This window comes from Acromyrmex echinatior, chromosome 18 (genome assembly GCF_024713525.1).
Source record: "Acromyrmex echinatior isolate Ae372 chromosome 18, ASM2471352v2, whole genome shotgun sequence".
Classification (NCBI taxonomy): Eukaryota; Metazoa; Arthropoda; class Insecta; order Hymenoptera; family Formicidae; genus Acromyrmex; species Acromyrmex echinatior.
Genome location: NC_141869.1, coordinates 7,798,029 through 7,815,781, shown reverse-complemented (window position 1 = coordinate 7,815,781; position 17,753 = coordinate 7,798,029). Strand labels below are relative to the sequence as shown.

The following is a 17,753-nucleotide window of genomic DNA, read 5'->3' as shown; positions in this document are numbered from 1 at the left end:
GTAGATTTTGGATTTTATGCTTGGTTCTTAAACCTAAAATTTTTAAATTCACTAAACCAATAGGGCTGTCAGTCTTAATTAATCCTATCTAAAATCTATATTCCATTGGCTGAATTTTAAAATTTTAGGATTAAGAAGAATAAACTAAGCATTATGTATACTTTGTTTTCTGTTCTTGCACTAGACTATTCTGGAACTCTCTTTCTCACTTGAAACATTAATTATTGTATTAAATGTCTATCTCACATTAAGTTCCAAAAGTGTTTACATTAGTTCAGCCACAGAAGACAGACCTCTTGTCTGACATACTCGTGTAGGAAAATTTCTCAAAAGGTTGGCAACCCTGCCCGCAACAGATTAGTTCAGAATTCAAAATTCTTCGAAAAAGAACAGACCTATTGTCTACTTGCATTACGAGTGAACACGAGAACACGAGAGCGGGGAGGACCGGTGGACGGAACAGCGGAGTGTGAAGAGTGGTGAAGAGAGTTAGAGAAAAGAAACGGCAATCTCGAAAATAAAAGGGAAGAGTTTCGCGCGTTCACCGCTATTCTAAATTACTTTTGACAGATTCGGTGGCATAATATCAGAGTTATCGATCGGATAATCAAGTCGGGCGAAAAGTGGCGAAAGGTGAGCGCTGTCCGCGAGAGGCCGATGATGTCCGCGATGGGTAAGGTGAGTATTTACGCGCGAATTAACCTTTATAGGTAGGCAGGCAAAATGCAAATAGACAAATGCCGAGAAAGAAAAATAAGATAGCATCAGAATCGGCTGTTCTGCAAATACTGTATTGGTGATCACGCATTATTTCACTGCAATATCTTGAAATGACGCACTGATAAATCTCGTTGGACAAATGCCGGTGTATGTACAATTGCCCCCGAAATCCTGAAATCCGCGATTGCGCGAAAATAAATCCTACCTGCAGTTACTCTCTATGATTGTCAAATCAACGCGCATCTTATGGTATTTCTATTTCCGCTCAAAAAGAAAGAATCCCACAGTGGCGAAATTCTTTCCTTGACTAGCGAATATATTTTATGATGTAAATATAACGTGCTGATAGGATAGAGTAATTACAGTATATAACTCGACATATGCATGCGCAGAATTATTTTCTTCAAAATTTCGGCCTGCAAGCGAATGAAATTCGTAAAAAGTGTATCAGACAGAAAAATACAAAAATTCAAAAACATTTTTGTATTATTTGCAGAATTGCAAACTTAATACTTGTGTATTTCACATTTCTTCTTATCATCAATATGCATGAACATTCTAAACTTCCTTTTTGAGATTTTCGTTATTTATAAAAATTGCATGAATAAATTTATAAGAGAAAATTATTTGATTTTACGAAAAGCGTTTCTCAAAAGTATTTTTCAAATATTCTTGGATATTGGACTGAAAATTTTGTACATATATTTTGTGCTTAAAATTTGCCAAAAAGTACCTATTTAAAAAAATTTTTTTATGTGATAAGTTCCACAAATCGCCTAGCAATTTGTCCCTTATCTAAAATACTAGAACATCTGCTAAATAGACCATCATTAACATCATATAATATCAAGATGTAATATAAACACGTTTTAATGAATGCGCATTTCAACACTCACAGTTTATTTTTGTTCATATCTATCAATGATTATACTTTTTTTTACATTTTTTTCTAGTGTGTGAATGTGGTTTTACAACTTTGATTATGTTAAAGGTTGACTTGTGTAATTAAGCTTTGCTGAATATTCATAGCTCTCTTATTTCGTTTTACAGCCGGTGCTTTATTCCTATTGGCGAAGTTCCTGCTCCTGGAGGGTAAGAATTGGTGAGTGAGAATTTATGTGGTTTTATATATATTGCACATACATAAAAACTTGTTTCAAAACTTGTCAATTGTGTCAACTTCTGTCGACTCTGAGTATCTTTTATCTTTGTTCAATATTACGTAAACAGCAAAGATAAAATGATACTGGTATTGATTTTTTCTTAATCTCAGTATTCAGAGACATAATATCTCGGCGCTAAGAGAACGCGCAGCGTTTATAGCGCGAGTAACTATGTACTGCACCATACATTAGTCATTATATTAAAAAAAATGTGATTATTCTTTTTTTAAATTTAGAAATTAGACATTTCTCACAATGTAAAGTTTATTTTTTATTTTAATTTCCAATCTATTATAATATGATACTTAATTCACACTTTAATTAAACTTTGTTATAATTAAGGTACATATTTTATTAAATATATTTTTTACTTCTCAAACTATAAAATTAAAATTAAAATAATGAAAATGATTTTATTAAAATTTATATTTTATTTAATATTTTTCTTTAATCATTCTTTTCCATTGTAACTGCATTCTTTTTTCAAATCAATATTTGTTAGCTTGAATTTGCATCTAAGATTTCATTATGCTGCTGAGCTTTTAAATGTATGTTATTTTTAGTAATAAGATAACTTCTTTATAATCCCTGTTTCCAAATGTTAAAATTACGTATTTACTGCATATTTGATATTGGTCATGCTACTGTTATCTGAAAAACCTGGAAAAGTCAGGGAATTTTAAAATTTATTTTTTGTAATTTTGGCTATATGTTGCCATTCTTGATTGCCCTTTATAAAGTATTTTTATTCAATTTAATACACTATATACAAAATAGTATATTTTGATTTCAACTTTTATTAGGATTGGTAAATTTGTCACAAAATTGGAAATCAAAAAATTATCAGGGAAATTGAAAACTAAGAGAAAGGTCAGGGGAATTTGCAAAATTTTCTAGAAAATAATTCTTAACTTTAAAGAAGTTTAATATGAGTCACATTTACGCAGTTTTCGAACTTTTGACTTAATAATTAAAAATGCAACATTAATTGTAATTTCTATTGTTATGTTAAATTGATCTTTGAACAAAATATTTAACAATTTCCAAAATCAGAACACAACATTTTTAAATATTATTGAAAGTCAGGAAAAGTCATTAAATTTTGTCACGAAAAAGTTACGAATTTTAGAATGAAGAATTTGTGACAATCTTGTTTACAAACTTGTACTTATAAAAAATAAAAGTTATGTCTTTTTTTTTTCATTTAAATTTTAAAAGCTGTATTTCGAATGAATTTATTACGGTAGGTAAAATTTTCCTGATCTAATATTTTTATGTAAGATATTTTATATAACAAAGAATTCGTAACCAGGATATAATCTTAATTTATGAATAGAATTTATAGTTGGTATTCGTGGTAGTTAGTTCTTTTATTTCAAATCATCTTAAGTGTAATCTTAATATGTTATAAATTAATTATAGAACGATATTCATATATTTAAGACCATCTTAAATACAGTTTTAAAATTCCAATTAGCACAGCAACGCCTGCAAAGCTCTAAAACGACGCTTATATACACTTTTTTTTAACGCTTTGTAAGCACTATGTGCTACGTAGGATTTTAAGAATATTTCTACATGAACCAATCAGAGAGTCGTATTAATATCTTAACGATCTTAAAATAAGAATTAACAATGAATACTGCCCACAGAGTTGTATTTGCATATTAAGATATTACTTAAGAGTTGAAATAAGTCTTGAAATAAGAATCAATTATGAATCAGCTATAATGTCATTTCATAGATAGAATTAGTTTTATTGTTACTGGAAAGTTTATTTTTTATATTTCTAATATTTATAGATTTAAATGTTTCTGATGTTCATTAATAGCATTGAATCTAAAGGAGATACCATATGATATAAAGCCTGTTAGTTTGGTGAAGAGTGGTGGAGAACAACATTCCAATGAATTCCGCGAGATTAATCCAATGGAGCAAGTCCCTGCGCTACATATTGACAATCATACTTTGATAGAGTCTGTGAGTAATTTCGGTCATGAATATTCTTCTAGTTGTTCTGAGCTTTTTTTTTTAGAATAATAACAAACAATCCTTTGTAATATAGTTGAATATCCTACAATATTTGGAAGAAACTAGGCCAAATCGTCCATTGATGCCGGCAGATCCTGTTAAAAGAGCTAGAGTGAGAGAGATTTGCGAAGTAATTGCCAGTGGTATACAACCATTGCAAAATCTTGTTGTTCTGATCTATGTCGGAGAAGAACGTAAGAAGGAATGGGCGCAGCATTGGATTACTAGAGGATTTACAGGTATGAATGATAATAAAAAATTAGAATAATTGTAATAATTGTAATATTGTGTAGGATTACAGATTTACGTGATAAAAGGCAAATATGAAGTTTTTTCACGAAAACTTTCAAATTTAAATAAATAAATTTTTAATAAAAAGTTACAAATGGAAGAAATAAATAGTTATTTTGTTTAATGTATTGCCTTTAAACGCTGGTAATATAAAGGTTACAAATATTTGCAATTATAATTATTTGAATATCAAGTTTATCCAGGAAAATATCACATAATTCCGCAATCTCTGCATATATTAAAAAGGAAACTACATGTTTTGTCATAATATGTGAATATGTGCATAATTAAATATTAATAATAATTTTAGCTGTGGAAAAGTTGTTATCGTCGAGCGCGGGCAAGTATTGTGTCGGCGACGAGATTACATTAGCGGATTGTTGCTTGGTACCACAAATATTCAACGCACGAAGATTTCACGTTGATCTCAGACCCTTCCCTACGATTCTGAGGGTAGACCGTCATTTGGAACACCATCCGGCCTTCACTGCGGCTCACCCCAACAATCAGCCCGATTGTCCACCTGAAGCGACCAAGTAGCAAGCGAGGCAGACCACCCTTTTTCTCTTCTAATTTTTTAGGGGTGAAAAGAGGTGGTCTATCGTAGTATCATAGTGATAAAAGGTGAACATGAGTTTAATTGCATTTGTTCGCATTTCCAATGTGTTTGAATTGCAACAAAATGTTTTGTTTCTATAACGTAACTAAAATTGTAATCTAGAAGGAAATTGATATTTATTAATTAAATAATATAGTCCAACCTCCTGCCATTATCATGAAAAGCGACTGATGTATTTTTAATTACACGAATGGGTCCAATCATTGGAATAATGAATATACAAGAAGTTTATTTTTACTTATATACTTTTAGCCGAGAAATTGCATTATTTTCGTAACAGTATTTGTACTCAGATTGGTATAGATTCACCTTTTATCATTTATGAACTGCATATTAGCATTGAAATGGTTAGCGGCGTCACGAAAGCGAATATATCGGGCAAATATATTGGTCTTGATTTGAATATCCTATTATAATACACAATGCCGCTCATTTTAGAACAAAGATCCTTAAGCCATTTCTGTAGTCGTGCAAGAGCAAAGGAAAATATGTATTGGCCTATTTTTCATTTTGTTACATTTTCTACGATTTTCTACGATGATCAATCAAAATTTACCTTCTCGCGGTATTTTTACACTATATTTTATAAAGATATATTGATCTATACTAAATATGTTCTGTTAAAATCAAAAGTTTAATTTTTATATATATATATATATATTATAATTTTTTATATTTTATACTTGCTTATAGTATATAAAGAAAAAAGAAAAGATGTCGCTATTAAATTTTAGTGAATATCCCGAAATCTTCGCTGGTATGTAGGATAGTGACTCGTGTTTATGTGATAACGAAGTACATGCAGGCAAATTCAAAACTTGAAGCGATCGAATTCACAGGGGAATATATAATAAAGGAATGTGCTCTGCTCAATATCTCCCAGAATACCAATAAAAAGTACAAATCATGTATATTTTTTTGATATTCCAATTTTAGAGTATATTCGATTTCTTCGTTTGTTTACACTTATATTCTGTTATTGTTTGTAATTACATCTTTGTATTGAAGTATTTTATAACTCCAAAATTTGATCGACGTTTTTTCATACTTTGAGTTAATTTATATACTGTAATAAAATTTGTATTAACTTTGTGCTGTTCAAATTATTTTTCACAAATGAGCAAGGATCAAATACATGTATTTCATTCTTAATCTCATTCTAATCGACAGATCTAACTTGTCTTAAAAAATTTTGATTATTTTGAAAATTTTATGGAGGTCTAAAAATGTAGTTCGCGCGCCGATTACAATCGCATACAGTTTTGAATGCTAAGAATTGTACGATAGATTACCGCAATGCATTATATCTAACTTGATATAAAATCGTAAAAGATTGAAGCAATAATTTTTTTATGGGTGTGCATTTTGCGGCATTTTCCCTCTTTTTTTTTTAAATTTTATGCAATTAAGGGGATCATAAAGTCGTTTTACTGATTAAACATAATTTTTGTAAAATGATATCACATATATTACTTTTACAGATTTGGAAATCTTTTTTCAGAATTGAAATATTGCATTAATAATCTGTAGCATGGAATTTATACCGAGAATAACAATTTTTGAAATTAAAATCACCACTTCTTATAATTAGTCCAATATGACATCCAAAACTATCGTGACAACATTTGCTTGATATACAAGCTCTATAATTTGTACTTACGGAATTGGAGGCTACAAACTAATATATTACACGAAGAAACAACGTCGAATTCTTGGAATTAGGACTCTGGCACTTAAATAATAAAACGTAAGCAGTAAGCGAATTGGCCATCACGGTAGAGATCGTAAATCTATAAACGTAAGCAGTAGCAAATTCAACATGTTGATTTTCTTACTGTTTACGTTTTTGCTGCTTACGTTTTCTTATGTACTATGATCCTTAGATTTAATTCTGTATGATATTGTTTTACGAAAATTTATGTATATGTTCATGAGATATTGATGTAAAGTCTATTCTAATTGTAAGTGTAAGCATAGTTGTAAGTAGTTATAAAAATTCACCAATCACACCCAAATGTTCGACCATGATTGGTCAGTTCTTACAATTACAACCACTTGCAACTACATTTATGCAATTGTATGGAATAGACTTAGTATGCAATGAAATGTTGATGACACGTAAATCGTATGTAAATCTTATTGAATCGATAAAACAGCGATAAATTTCCGTCGGAGTTTGGGATACTAAGTTAGTGAATTTTATCGATAAAATGCAATTCACACATACAATTTATACATGTGACTATATATACACATGATGATTTACAAAATCAACATTATCACTACTATTATATCAATGTCGAACGCATATATACGTAAATTACAGTGCTTGTAAAATTTTTTTTAGGGTTTCTATAGGTTTTCATCTAGGTCTGTTTTCTATAGCTAAATTAACGTATACTTTTGAAAAGTAAGATATGTTCGATATTTAGTGAAAGAATTCTAATGTAGAGTCTAATGCAGAAACAAAAAACGTAGCGATAAATCAATCATGTAGCTTTTTCTTTAGGGCGGAAACGTGAAAAAAAGTTAAATTTTTTAAAAATTCAAATTAACAGCCATCCACAGCATACATAACTCCAAAGACTTAATCAATAAATAAATAAAATGCTGAGCCATTGCTGATTGAAGAGCGTAGAAAAATAATATAATTAAATCTTTTAGTTTGGATAATGATGACGTTTATCCCTTGAAATATCATGTCTTCTTCGTAGTATGTATAAATTGACAGAGAATTTTCTTACATTAATCATAACGCAAATCTATGAATTGATGACATTCTTGAAATATAATTAAAATATTAAATATGACTTTCAAATGAAGAAAAAAAACAGAGTTAAATTCACGTTAACGGATTAAAAATTGTATGTATATGCATATATGTATTAGGGATACAACGGATAATGATTGTTGGATAACCGCATATTCTTATCAAAGCCAGATAACCGTATTTTATCCGGAAAATCGAATGAACTGGATTAGATTTTATCCGGAAATTGCACAGAGATTGAAAAATTGAAAATCTAATTGTTTTTTTTACAATAAAAAGAAAAATTTTTTATGTAAAACATTATAAATATGCTATAAAGATTTAATATTTATTTACACAGAAGATAGAAATAGATTATTGTCTGATAAGTAATTCAGAAATGCTCATATTTTTTACGAAAAATTTGAAATATTTAAAAAATAATATATAACAAAATTATAAAACATAGAATAAAGGCATAAAAAATTATTTCAATTTAACTTTTAAATTGTAATAAAATTGTAAACCTCTTTGAATCAATAGAGGATGTAAATTTTTTCTATACAATTACTGACAGAGAATCTGAATCATGAATTGAAATCGAAATCGTATACTTTTATCAGTTATATAGAATAAATTATTTTTACACTGATAGCCTATATTGGCTCTTACAGACATTTACAATTTTATTGATTTATTTCGCCAGAACTTATAATTTTTTTTATTTTTTAAAAATTATATTACATTATATGTTAATTGATATTTAACATTAATAAAAGAATATGTAACTTATAGATTGATCAAATATACATATAATAAAATATTTTGAAATTAAAATTTATGTATGATGATTTCTATATCCAAATTATGGAAAACTACTTTTTCACAATTCAGTCGGACTGCACGGCCAAACGGTCGAATTATAAAAAATCAGCTGGATAAGCCAGATATCGGACAGTTACCGAATATTTGTTGTATCCTTAATATGTGTATACATACATAAAAATGTTCATTTTTCACGTTTCCACTCTAAAGAAAAAGTTATATGATGGATCTAATTATCTTAGTTCCTCGAATTCAGTGATGTTCGTTTGTTCATGAAATCCGAAAAGTGGAACAATCTTCTTTTGTGTACAAAAGCTATAGAATTTTTATATTAAAGTTCGTATTCATAATCGTAAATCCACGATTGATGGATATATTTCAGGCAAACTAGGTTTGAACCAAAGTTTTGACTAATCGGATTTATTAAATTATGGAGAAGCGTTTTGCAAATAAGACTGATTTAAACCTAGCTTAAATTGGATCTCAAGTTTAATTGCGACTGATGAATACAATCTTATAAGCAAACGTTTCCCAATAGAAAAATATTTATAAAATTCTGTAATAAAATCTTTCATAAAATTTATTAGGGATGCAACGAATAACGTTTTGTCGGATAACCAGATATGAGATCTTATCTCGTAAAGCTAGATTTTATTCGGCAAAACCGGATAAGTCCAATTTTATTCAAAAATTGCACCGAAATTGAAAAATTAAAAATCTAATTGTTTTTTTTTTAAATAAAAAGAGAATTTTTTATATAAACCCTTACAAGTATGCTATAAAGATTTGATATTTATATAGAAGATAGAAACAAATTATTGTGTGATAATGCAGAAGTGCTCACATTTCTTATGAAAAATATAAAATATTTAAAATACTTAAAAAATAATATTTAATAAAATGTAATATACAAACAAAGAATAAAGGCATAAAAAATTATTTCAATTTAACTTCTAAATTATAATAAATTGTAAATGCCTAAAAGAGTCATAGAATATTAGTATGTAAATAATTTATTCCGTACAACAATTGATAAAAATGTAAAAAAACATTTTTTTCCTATCTTTTATAATTTCGACAATATTCATTTTAAAAGAAAAACGATTTTTTTCAAAGGTGTTTCATTCCTTAATACTGTAATTTTGCACAAACAAAAAATAGTTTCGTGTTACTATAAACTACTCTATTCGCACACAATGCTTCAGAATTTTCGAGTTTCCTAGTGAGAGTCCCTTGCGAGTTTGTCTACTTTTTGACAAGTATTATTTCGAAATTTTCTTACAAGTCAGCTGTGTTATGATAGCATCATCTTAATTAGCGCAATTATTGCGAATTTTCGTCAATTCATGATGTCATTGTTATGCAATATTTTTAAAATTTGTCTTTATTGAGATAAATGACGCGCGAGTCCAATTTCGAGATATAAAACGTTTTATGAGACATCTTTTAGATATCTTTGGATAGTTCTTGTACAAATGCTTTAAGACGTTTTATATCCCCCGACTTTGGGTTATTTTCTGGGTTACGTTTGGTTATAAATATATGAGCTAAATGTAATATCTCTCTTTTTTTTTTATTTTGTGAGATAAATCGCACTTTTTTACATTATACATACATATTTTAATTATGTAAAAAGATTTGCAATCTGTACAATCAATTCTCAAAAATGTTTAATTTGTAACCGGTAAATCTCATCAGTTTAAAATCCCCTTAATCTTCTGATCAAGCTAACAAAATACAAGTATATAGAAAATGCGAATAAAACGAACAAATCTATTGTATCGTTTTTCCATATAATGTTGTAAGATGTCTTTTTTTAAATCAATTTTTAGATTGAATAATATTTCTTCCAAAATAAGTAGATGCCGAAAGATAGATGTGCACCTTTTTTAAAATGAAAAACAGACTTGTTGTATAACTGTAGTTAGATAATATGTAATTTATGTTGTGCAGAACTGAAATTATTTCGTCGCTGCAAAGACTTTAGAATGTGCCATTGAAATACCGTTTTATATAGTACAACTGCGCACGATTTCAAAGGCAAACCTGAAACGCGTGTCCGCACAAAAAGTATATATTTATGCTCTTACAAATATAGTTTTCCAGTTTGAGCATAAACAGAAATACCGATATTTTTCATGATTCTTTAAGATCACTTATTGTAAAGCTATTGTTATACATAGTTCCCATATGTGCTTCGGAACATTTTTATATGCGAACTTACGTTCATCAAAACTCCAGTCAAATCAATGTAGATATCGACTGATTCGAAACCATCGATCAAGTTTCACTCAATATTCATCTTTATTGCTATGTTATCTTTTTCGTCTTTATTTTATAAATAGCACGATCGCGATTGCATTTACGTACTTACGTCGGAATTTCATGTACGATATCTCAAGGACTTCTCATATTATATCACGCACGTTGTGAACTGCCTTTTCGAGATTTCGACGAGTACTTCTTCCACGTAGCCTCCAGTCTTCATTATTATTTTTCTATAGTATCTTATAACGAAGATACAACAACTTCGTGCACTTTCCGACGGAGGGTTTAAAGAATTAAATATACAAGATCGTCGCAAACTTGAAATCGTCATCCTATATGTATAATATACTTTAGGACGGATGATTCCATTCCGTACATTCATATATAGGCACGTATTATAATCGACCGAGTGATTACATAATTAATTTTTATACGAAGCAACTTTCTCTCATCTTTTCATTCCACGATACCAAGGAGCGTACTTTCGCAATCCAATTAAAAGCGAAAACAATGTGTTACTTCATTTTGATAATGTAGACTGTGATTCGATTTGTTAAAATATGAGGGAATCAAATCTGTGTTGATTTTGAGCATATTTAACGAAAAAATCTCTCGAATATGATCTTGTGTTCCCTTCATATCGTAGTTAATTTCATCTCGTATTTTTTTTGCCCGATTTACAGGATTTGTACAAGTGACAAACAGTCATGTAAAAGCGAAAGTTTGACTTTATCGGAAACGAATTGTGTTATTGTAGTTATTGGTAGCTTTTATATAATATATGATATCTAACTCCGGAATGTTATGATTCTGAAAGATGCAGTTGACTTATAAGTAAACGCCGAATGAAATTTTATCATCTAATTACAGTCTTGAGGCTGCCTTCATTCACGAGAAAATAATTATAGTTTATCTATTAAGGTATTATTTAGTTTGCAAGAATTTTTGTCTTCGATTTAGATAAGGAAACTGCTCGTGATATTTTAATGTTAGCGACAAATCGTATTAAGCCCTACAATTGTGTAAATGTAAACGTAAGTGATTGCGAAACGTTGTAAAATGCAGTTTTAACTTGCTATTACCGATTATAAAACGCGTGGTTCAACTTATTTTTCAAGACTTACAACATCTTTACTCGATTATAGATAGTATTTTATAACATTTACTGCTACTATTACTCCCATAACTTAGCTTACGTCTACGCAATTGTAGTTCGAGTACATTTCTATGCGAGGAGGACAGTCAATCTACTTTCACGTTTTCTCATTTCCATGTTCTCGCTTCATAGGTTTTTAAAAGTGATCCTACACGGTCAATAGTACTGACAGTATTATTGATCCTATGTGTTTAATATTGGTGGATAGAAGGTTGTAAAAATATTAAAAATATTGATGCATACTGTCAGTATTACTGATTCAATATTACTAATCCGTATTATTGATCGTGTAAGGTCACTTTAAAATAGAGTCTTTATTTGTATATTTTTCTTTCGCAGTGAGATTTTTGGAGTTCGATGATTATTTGATTTTTGTCCCTAATTATAGGTATAAGATCGCTTCTATTGATTCTCTGTAAGTCCATAGAGACTCTTTACTATATATAGATTTTCTTACTGTCTCATTTCAAATCAGCTGGTGTGTCATCAACGCGCGTGATACACGCGAGAGATATAAAAGTTACACTTTAAGTAGGGAGTAGAGATGTGCGAATCAAAGTTTTTGCCGAATTGAATCAAATCAAGTTTCTTTAATTTTAAATCCGAATCAAGATTTCAATCGAATCAAATCGAATTAGAACACTTCTAACCTTCTGTCTGCAATCTGGATTTTTTGATAAACAAAATTTCAATCTCAAATTTTTACAAAAAAGGGAGTCCGCAGTTTCTCCCTCTAAAATATCTTCTTAAGAATCTATTTGGTAATGTAATAGAGATGAAAAGTATCCCAGAATTTTTTCACATTTTTTTGAAAACCTATAATAAAACAGAGTAAAAATAGCAGATTGCAGACGGAGGATTAGTTAATAACGTAATTAAGTTAAATTTTAATGTATAGATAGCAAAAGAAAAAATTTTTGAATGTTATAAGAAAAAAATATTGATGAAATCATATAAATTCATTAAGTAAATATACATATATTTAAATATTAAATATAAAACTGATAAAATATACTTACTTATTTATTGTTAATGTCACACTGAAACAGTTAAGTGAAAAATCATAAATCAATTATTAAGAGCTTTTGTGTGCGTGCGTGCCTGTCTGTCTGTCTGTCTGTCTGCCAATTTGGATTTGCGAATTATAAAGATTTAAATCTGAATCGAATCTTACCTGATTCCATTCAATTTGATTCCTATTTGAATTGTTCGCACATCTCTAATAGGAAATATAAGAATAATGAGTAAAAGTTGAGTGAAACCGATATGTGCGTATGCTAATACCAAGTCCGACGAGATAATATTATGTAAAATTAAAATTTCCGTTATGATTATCTTAAATAGAATAAATGGCGCGTGACGTTTTCATGAAAGGATTAGCATGAAATCGTTATGACGATTGCATGAACGGGAGAGTTCTATTATATAGTGACACGTCAATCTTGTGAGACAGTATGGGACGCGTAGATATTTTGTAAGCAAGATAGAAAGAAAGAAAGATCACGCTATGTATGTTCACGCTGCTTATAGCGAATAAAAAATTTTGTGTCGATAGTATATGTATAAGTACTTTCATAGTAGAGATGCAAACGAGAAAAAAAGATCAAAACAATAAGTGCACTCATAATTGTACACTTAATTACTTGAATAAAGAGTTTTGCCTGTAGTGGCGGATTTTTTTATTGCAAGTAAGATTTGTATTAACAAGAAATTTACTTGCAAATATACAAATGATTAATGATTACCCCTTATGCGAGTTTCTTCTATCTAACAAAATTGCGTGATTTTTGCGCTTCTGCGAGCATATTTTTGTAGGATCTACACACTGTCTTTATTGTTTTCAAATTATTCTCTTAAATTTCTAAGGATTAAAAAATGACCCTTTTTTATATGAGGTCTGGATACCTTGCGTATAATAACAAAACTTAATTGAGATTCCTGAGTAGTTGCCGTGGCTATACTGAATTGTGACATTTTAAGAGAAATGACACCCATTAATTTTTTACATGCCGTTTGTAAATAAAGACGCAATTTAAATAAAACGAAATGATAAGATTGCTTTAATATTTGTAAAAATGGATTAAAGCTATCCTTCCTCCCCCCTGACAGTCAATAAATAATCGTAAAAGGCATATGAAGATTAAAATAGGTTACACATGTGCATTGAGTAAACACGTGTCTTTTATCATCTTTTACGATTTTACTGATTGCCAGAGAGGATAAGAATAGCTTCGTCTCATTCAAAGCGATCTCATCATTTCGATTTATTCATTGTCTTTATTTATAAATAGTATGTAACAAAAAGTAATCATTCATATCATTTTTCTTTTATGACGTCACGATTCAATATGGCAGTGGCGATTTGAATATTTTAATACAATATATCATTTTTTATTTTAAGACTCCTGACATATAAAATTCTGATATATAAAATAAAAAATATTTAATATCCTGATATATAAAATTAAAAATAATTTATAAAACTTTTGGAACTGGTGTCAGTATGTACACAAGTATCCTAAAATATATAAAAGAATATTCTAATTTTTTACATGATTCAATAAAATTTATGCGGGTGTCCGAACTTCCGTGAGCGGCTGTGTATATAATGGATTGGGGAAAAGTCTTTTTAGAAGTTATCTCGGTTTTTTATTGAGCACAGAATTCTACACCGATAGAATTTTCTATCCAAAAAATGGCAAAAGATCATTGATCAAACAGCATATATTTTAATAAAAGCATATATTTTGGCATATATTTTGTAAACAATTTAAAAAATATGTTTCAATTATATTATAATTATGTAAAAGGACTAAGTAAGGTAAAATTTCTTCCTCAACCCAATATTGTATTATATATATTGGAGAATTAATAATTAACATGATGTATTTTACTTCTTCTGACTATACGTAATAAAATGTGAGTAATAAATGTGAGCATGACACTTTCACATTTGTTAATGCACATGATATAAAAATATATATTCTAAGATATAATATAAAAGTTTACAAAATTATTTACTTTGATTAGTAAGAATGTAACAAATATTGTCTCATATCAAGATACCTATTGTTGCTTCTTCTTCAAATATTCAATATAAAGTTTAAGGCCATTTTGTACTTTCGGTGATTGTACATAGTTTATGAAGTTATCAGTATCAGCTTTCTTATTGTTTTTCAACCACTCGATCAAATCGTTTCGCAAATGTACCTTGGTGGTGGTTCTTGCTAAACCTTTATTTCAATAAATATATGATTAAAAACAATATATGATTAATAACGCAGACAAAAGAAATTTTTGATCCGGAGAAAATTAAATCATATTTTTATGTATGTTAATGTTCTAAAACCGAATTCGGTATCCAAATTGCTCTATCATGTTATAAAAATAACTCGATTTTCAGTATTTTCAACTTATCGCTTGCATATTAAAAATCAAGCCATAAATGGCTCTAATAAAAATAAATGAAAGATTGAGCTATTTTCAGTTGATAAAACAAATTGTGACATGATGGAAACATTTCAACATTGAATTCGGTTACAGAGCGTCAAAATACCTAAGAATATCATTAATCTCCGAATCAAACATTAAATTTTGTTTTGTACGCCTGTATAATATATACAATGCCTATTAAACAAAATGCTACAGTCCAGTATTTTTACCTGGTACATTATCATAAGATAATATGTATTTTTTGCACTTTTCGATCGCATCCATTTTATCTTTAGCGAGCTCATCCACGAGTCCAAGCTGCAATGCCTTCTCAGGCTTAAACATCACTCCTCTAAAATATAATAATTATATTATGTAAAATCTCGTCATGTATCTCTCATTTTTTAAGTATATTATACATTTATATATACGTATTTATTCAATATCTTACATTTACCTTAAAAGCGCCAGCTCAGCTTGTCGATGGCCAATTAACGAGATATATACATCCCTGAACCATTTTGGAGCAATTATACCCAATTGTGTTTCGTTTAAGCCTATAGTATGCTTGCCTTCAACCAAGACTCTATATTCCGTAGACATTGCCAACAGACAGCCTCCGGCAGGACTAGAGCCCTTCGTAGAAAGGAATATTATATTAAATGTTGCAGAGATATGCTAGTAAAGTAATTCAAGTAATACTTGAAAGACTGTACATTGATAGCAGCAGCAATCGGTATAGTCAAACTGTAAAGAGTCAGCCAAGTGTCTTGTAATGTTTGCCAGAAATCAGTAAGTTTCTCTTTATCATTAAACAATTCCATAATGTCTAATCCTGCCGAGAATATAGTTGGCAAGGATGACGTTAATATAACGCCTTTAATGCGACTGTTTTGGGCCTCCAATAAAAATGTCTTTAGTTCACTTAATAACTCTGTATTCAAGCTGTTAACAGGTTTTCTTGCCATAGATATAATTTCGATACCTAGTCAATAAAATAAAGTTTGAAAGGAAAAACCGTGTACTAAGCATCGATGGAAATAGCAGTATTACCTGTATTATTGTCTTGTGTAATTTCAATAAATTTTGGACTTGTAGCATAAAATCTTTTGAGGCATATTTGTCCTCCAGCGATTAGAGTCTTTAAAATAGTCATTATGATTAACAATCTTGTTCTTCTTTGGAGTAATCGAGTAATGAGTGCGGTTGATGAATTCTGTAATAAATAAAAAGTAATTAGAGGCGTGCTCCGATTTCCATCTGGATGCTCTCCGGGTGTCATGTCATCCTTGTTTAACGTTTGTTGACACCCGGAGAACACCCAGTGAGAATCCGAAATATGCTCCGGTATAGTTAGATAACTCTGATATTGTGTATGATAAAGTTATGCTCATTCGACACATTTTTGCATTTAACGAAATAATCAAATTTGGCAGAAAAAGCAAGGGAAAGCTTAAATTATCTCACGAATTAATTATTGTTAAAATTGATTGTGTTCAAAGTCAGCGAAGATAATTTCTAATAGTTGCAAAAAGGTTTGTTCGCATCGCATACTCTAAGGCTTTATTTACAGAGTTTTTAATACCCATATTAACCAGTAACTTTCTATTAAATTATCTTAATTTCGACAATGTTTAATTTAAAGATTGATGTATTAAATTGATATAATATGCATCAACATAATCAATTAAATAGATCAATTAAATAGATTATGTATAATATGTTTACTTGTATCGCCGAAATTAAGATAATTTAATTATTAGTTAACATCCACATCAAATGCATGATGTAAACTAGGTCATATGCTCTTATCAAAAAGAAACTTGAGAAAGAATACGCGGACTTTTCTTGTAACAGCAAAGTATTCCCCTCGAGCACTGCCCTCTGAAGAAGTGGATGTAAACTATACAACAATATCCATTCTTTTACGATGTTCCTGATGGAAATAAATTGCTAAAATAACTAAAATCTATCAAATTAATAAAGATTCAGGTTTCTTTCTGTCTGTATTTATAGTCAGATCCCTATTTAAAATCGCCTAGTTAGTCTTAAGTACAGTCTTAAGATGTTATAAACCAATCAGAAAGCTGTATTAACATCTTTGGACATTACTTAAAGTGGTCTCAAAATTTATTTATCGTCGTACATTTCGCTCTTTGCTGTGTGGCATCTCTGGCACTTGTTCAATTCTATATTACTTGCGTGGTTCTTTTAAACGTAATTAATATAATTATTCGCGTGGAATATTTTTGATATTCCAATGTCTCAATTTTAGATAATATAGTAGATAATATAATATTTAGAATAGAGAAAAGTCGCCAATACCTACATACCATTTTGTTTTTCGATAATATTTCTTAAACAAAAGGTAAAAATAAAACTTTAAATACATAAATACAAACTGAAAATTGTCTTTTATCAGATAATATAATCAGTTTTTATAATACAATTTGTAATTTTGCAATAATTCATCTTTTTCATAAGATAAGTAAAAATGAG

The 17,753-nt window shown here is 29.3% G+C and overlaps 2 protein-coding genes across 9 annotated transcripts; one reads left to right on the top strand and one right to left on the bottom strand.

The window, feature by feature from the left end:
• Nucleotides 1-400: 400 nt before the first annotated feature.
• Nucleotides 401-7,878, top strand: LOC105144755 (putative maleylacetoacetate isomerase 2). The gene is made up of 5 exons (XM_011053862.2): nucleotides 401-678; nucleotides 1,771-1,822; nucleotides 3,715-3,863; nucleotides 3,949-4,153; nucleotides 4,516-7,878. The coding sequence occupies exons 1-5, from the start codon at nucleotides 658-660 to the stop codon at nucleotides 4,743-4,745; spliced, it is 657 nt and encodes a 218-aa protein (XP_011052164.1). The 5' UTR covers nucleotides 401-657; the 3' UTR covers nucleotides 4,746-7,878.
• A 6,669-nt stretch (nucleotides 7,879-14,547) lies between these two features.
• Nucleotides 14,548-17,181, bottom strand: LOC105144756 (enoyl-CoA delta isomerase 1, mitochondrial). 8 transcript variants are annotated; one of them, XM_011053866.2, is made up of 6 exons: nucleotides 17,098-17,181; nucleotides 16,308-16,470; nucleotides 15,971-16,239; nucleotides 15,712-15,890; nucleotides 15,485-15,606; nucleotides 14,548-15,055 (listed from the first exon to the last, which is right to left on the bottom strand). In XM_011053866.2, the coding sequence occupies exons 2-6, from the start codon at nucleotides 16,408-16,410 to the stop codon at nucleotides 14,889-14,891; spliced, it is 840 nt and encodes a 279-aa protein (XP_011052168.1). In that variant the 5' UTR covers nucleotides 16,411-16,470; nucleotides 17,098-17,181; the 3' UTR covers nucleotides 14,548-14,888. The 8 variants fall into 8 exon arrangements, with proteins under 8 accessions (XP_011052168.1, XP_011052167.1, XP_087271938.1 ...); XM_011053865.2 differs by having other exon boundaries at nucleotides 16,983-17,139; XM_087415812.1 differs by having other exon boundaries at nucleotides 17,092-17,109.
• Between the last annotated feature and the right edge of the window lie 572 nt (nucleotides 17,182-17,753).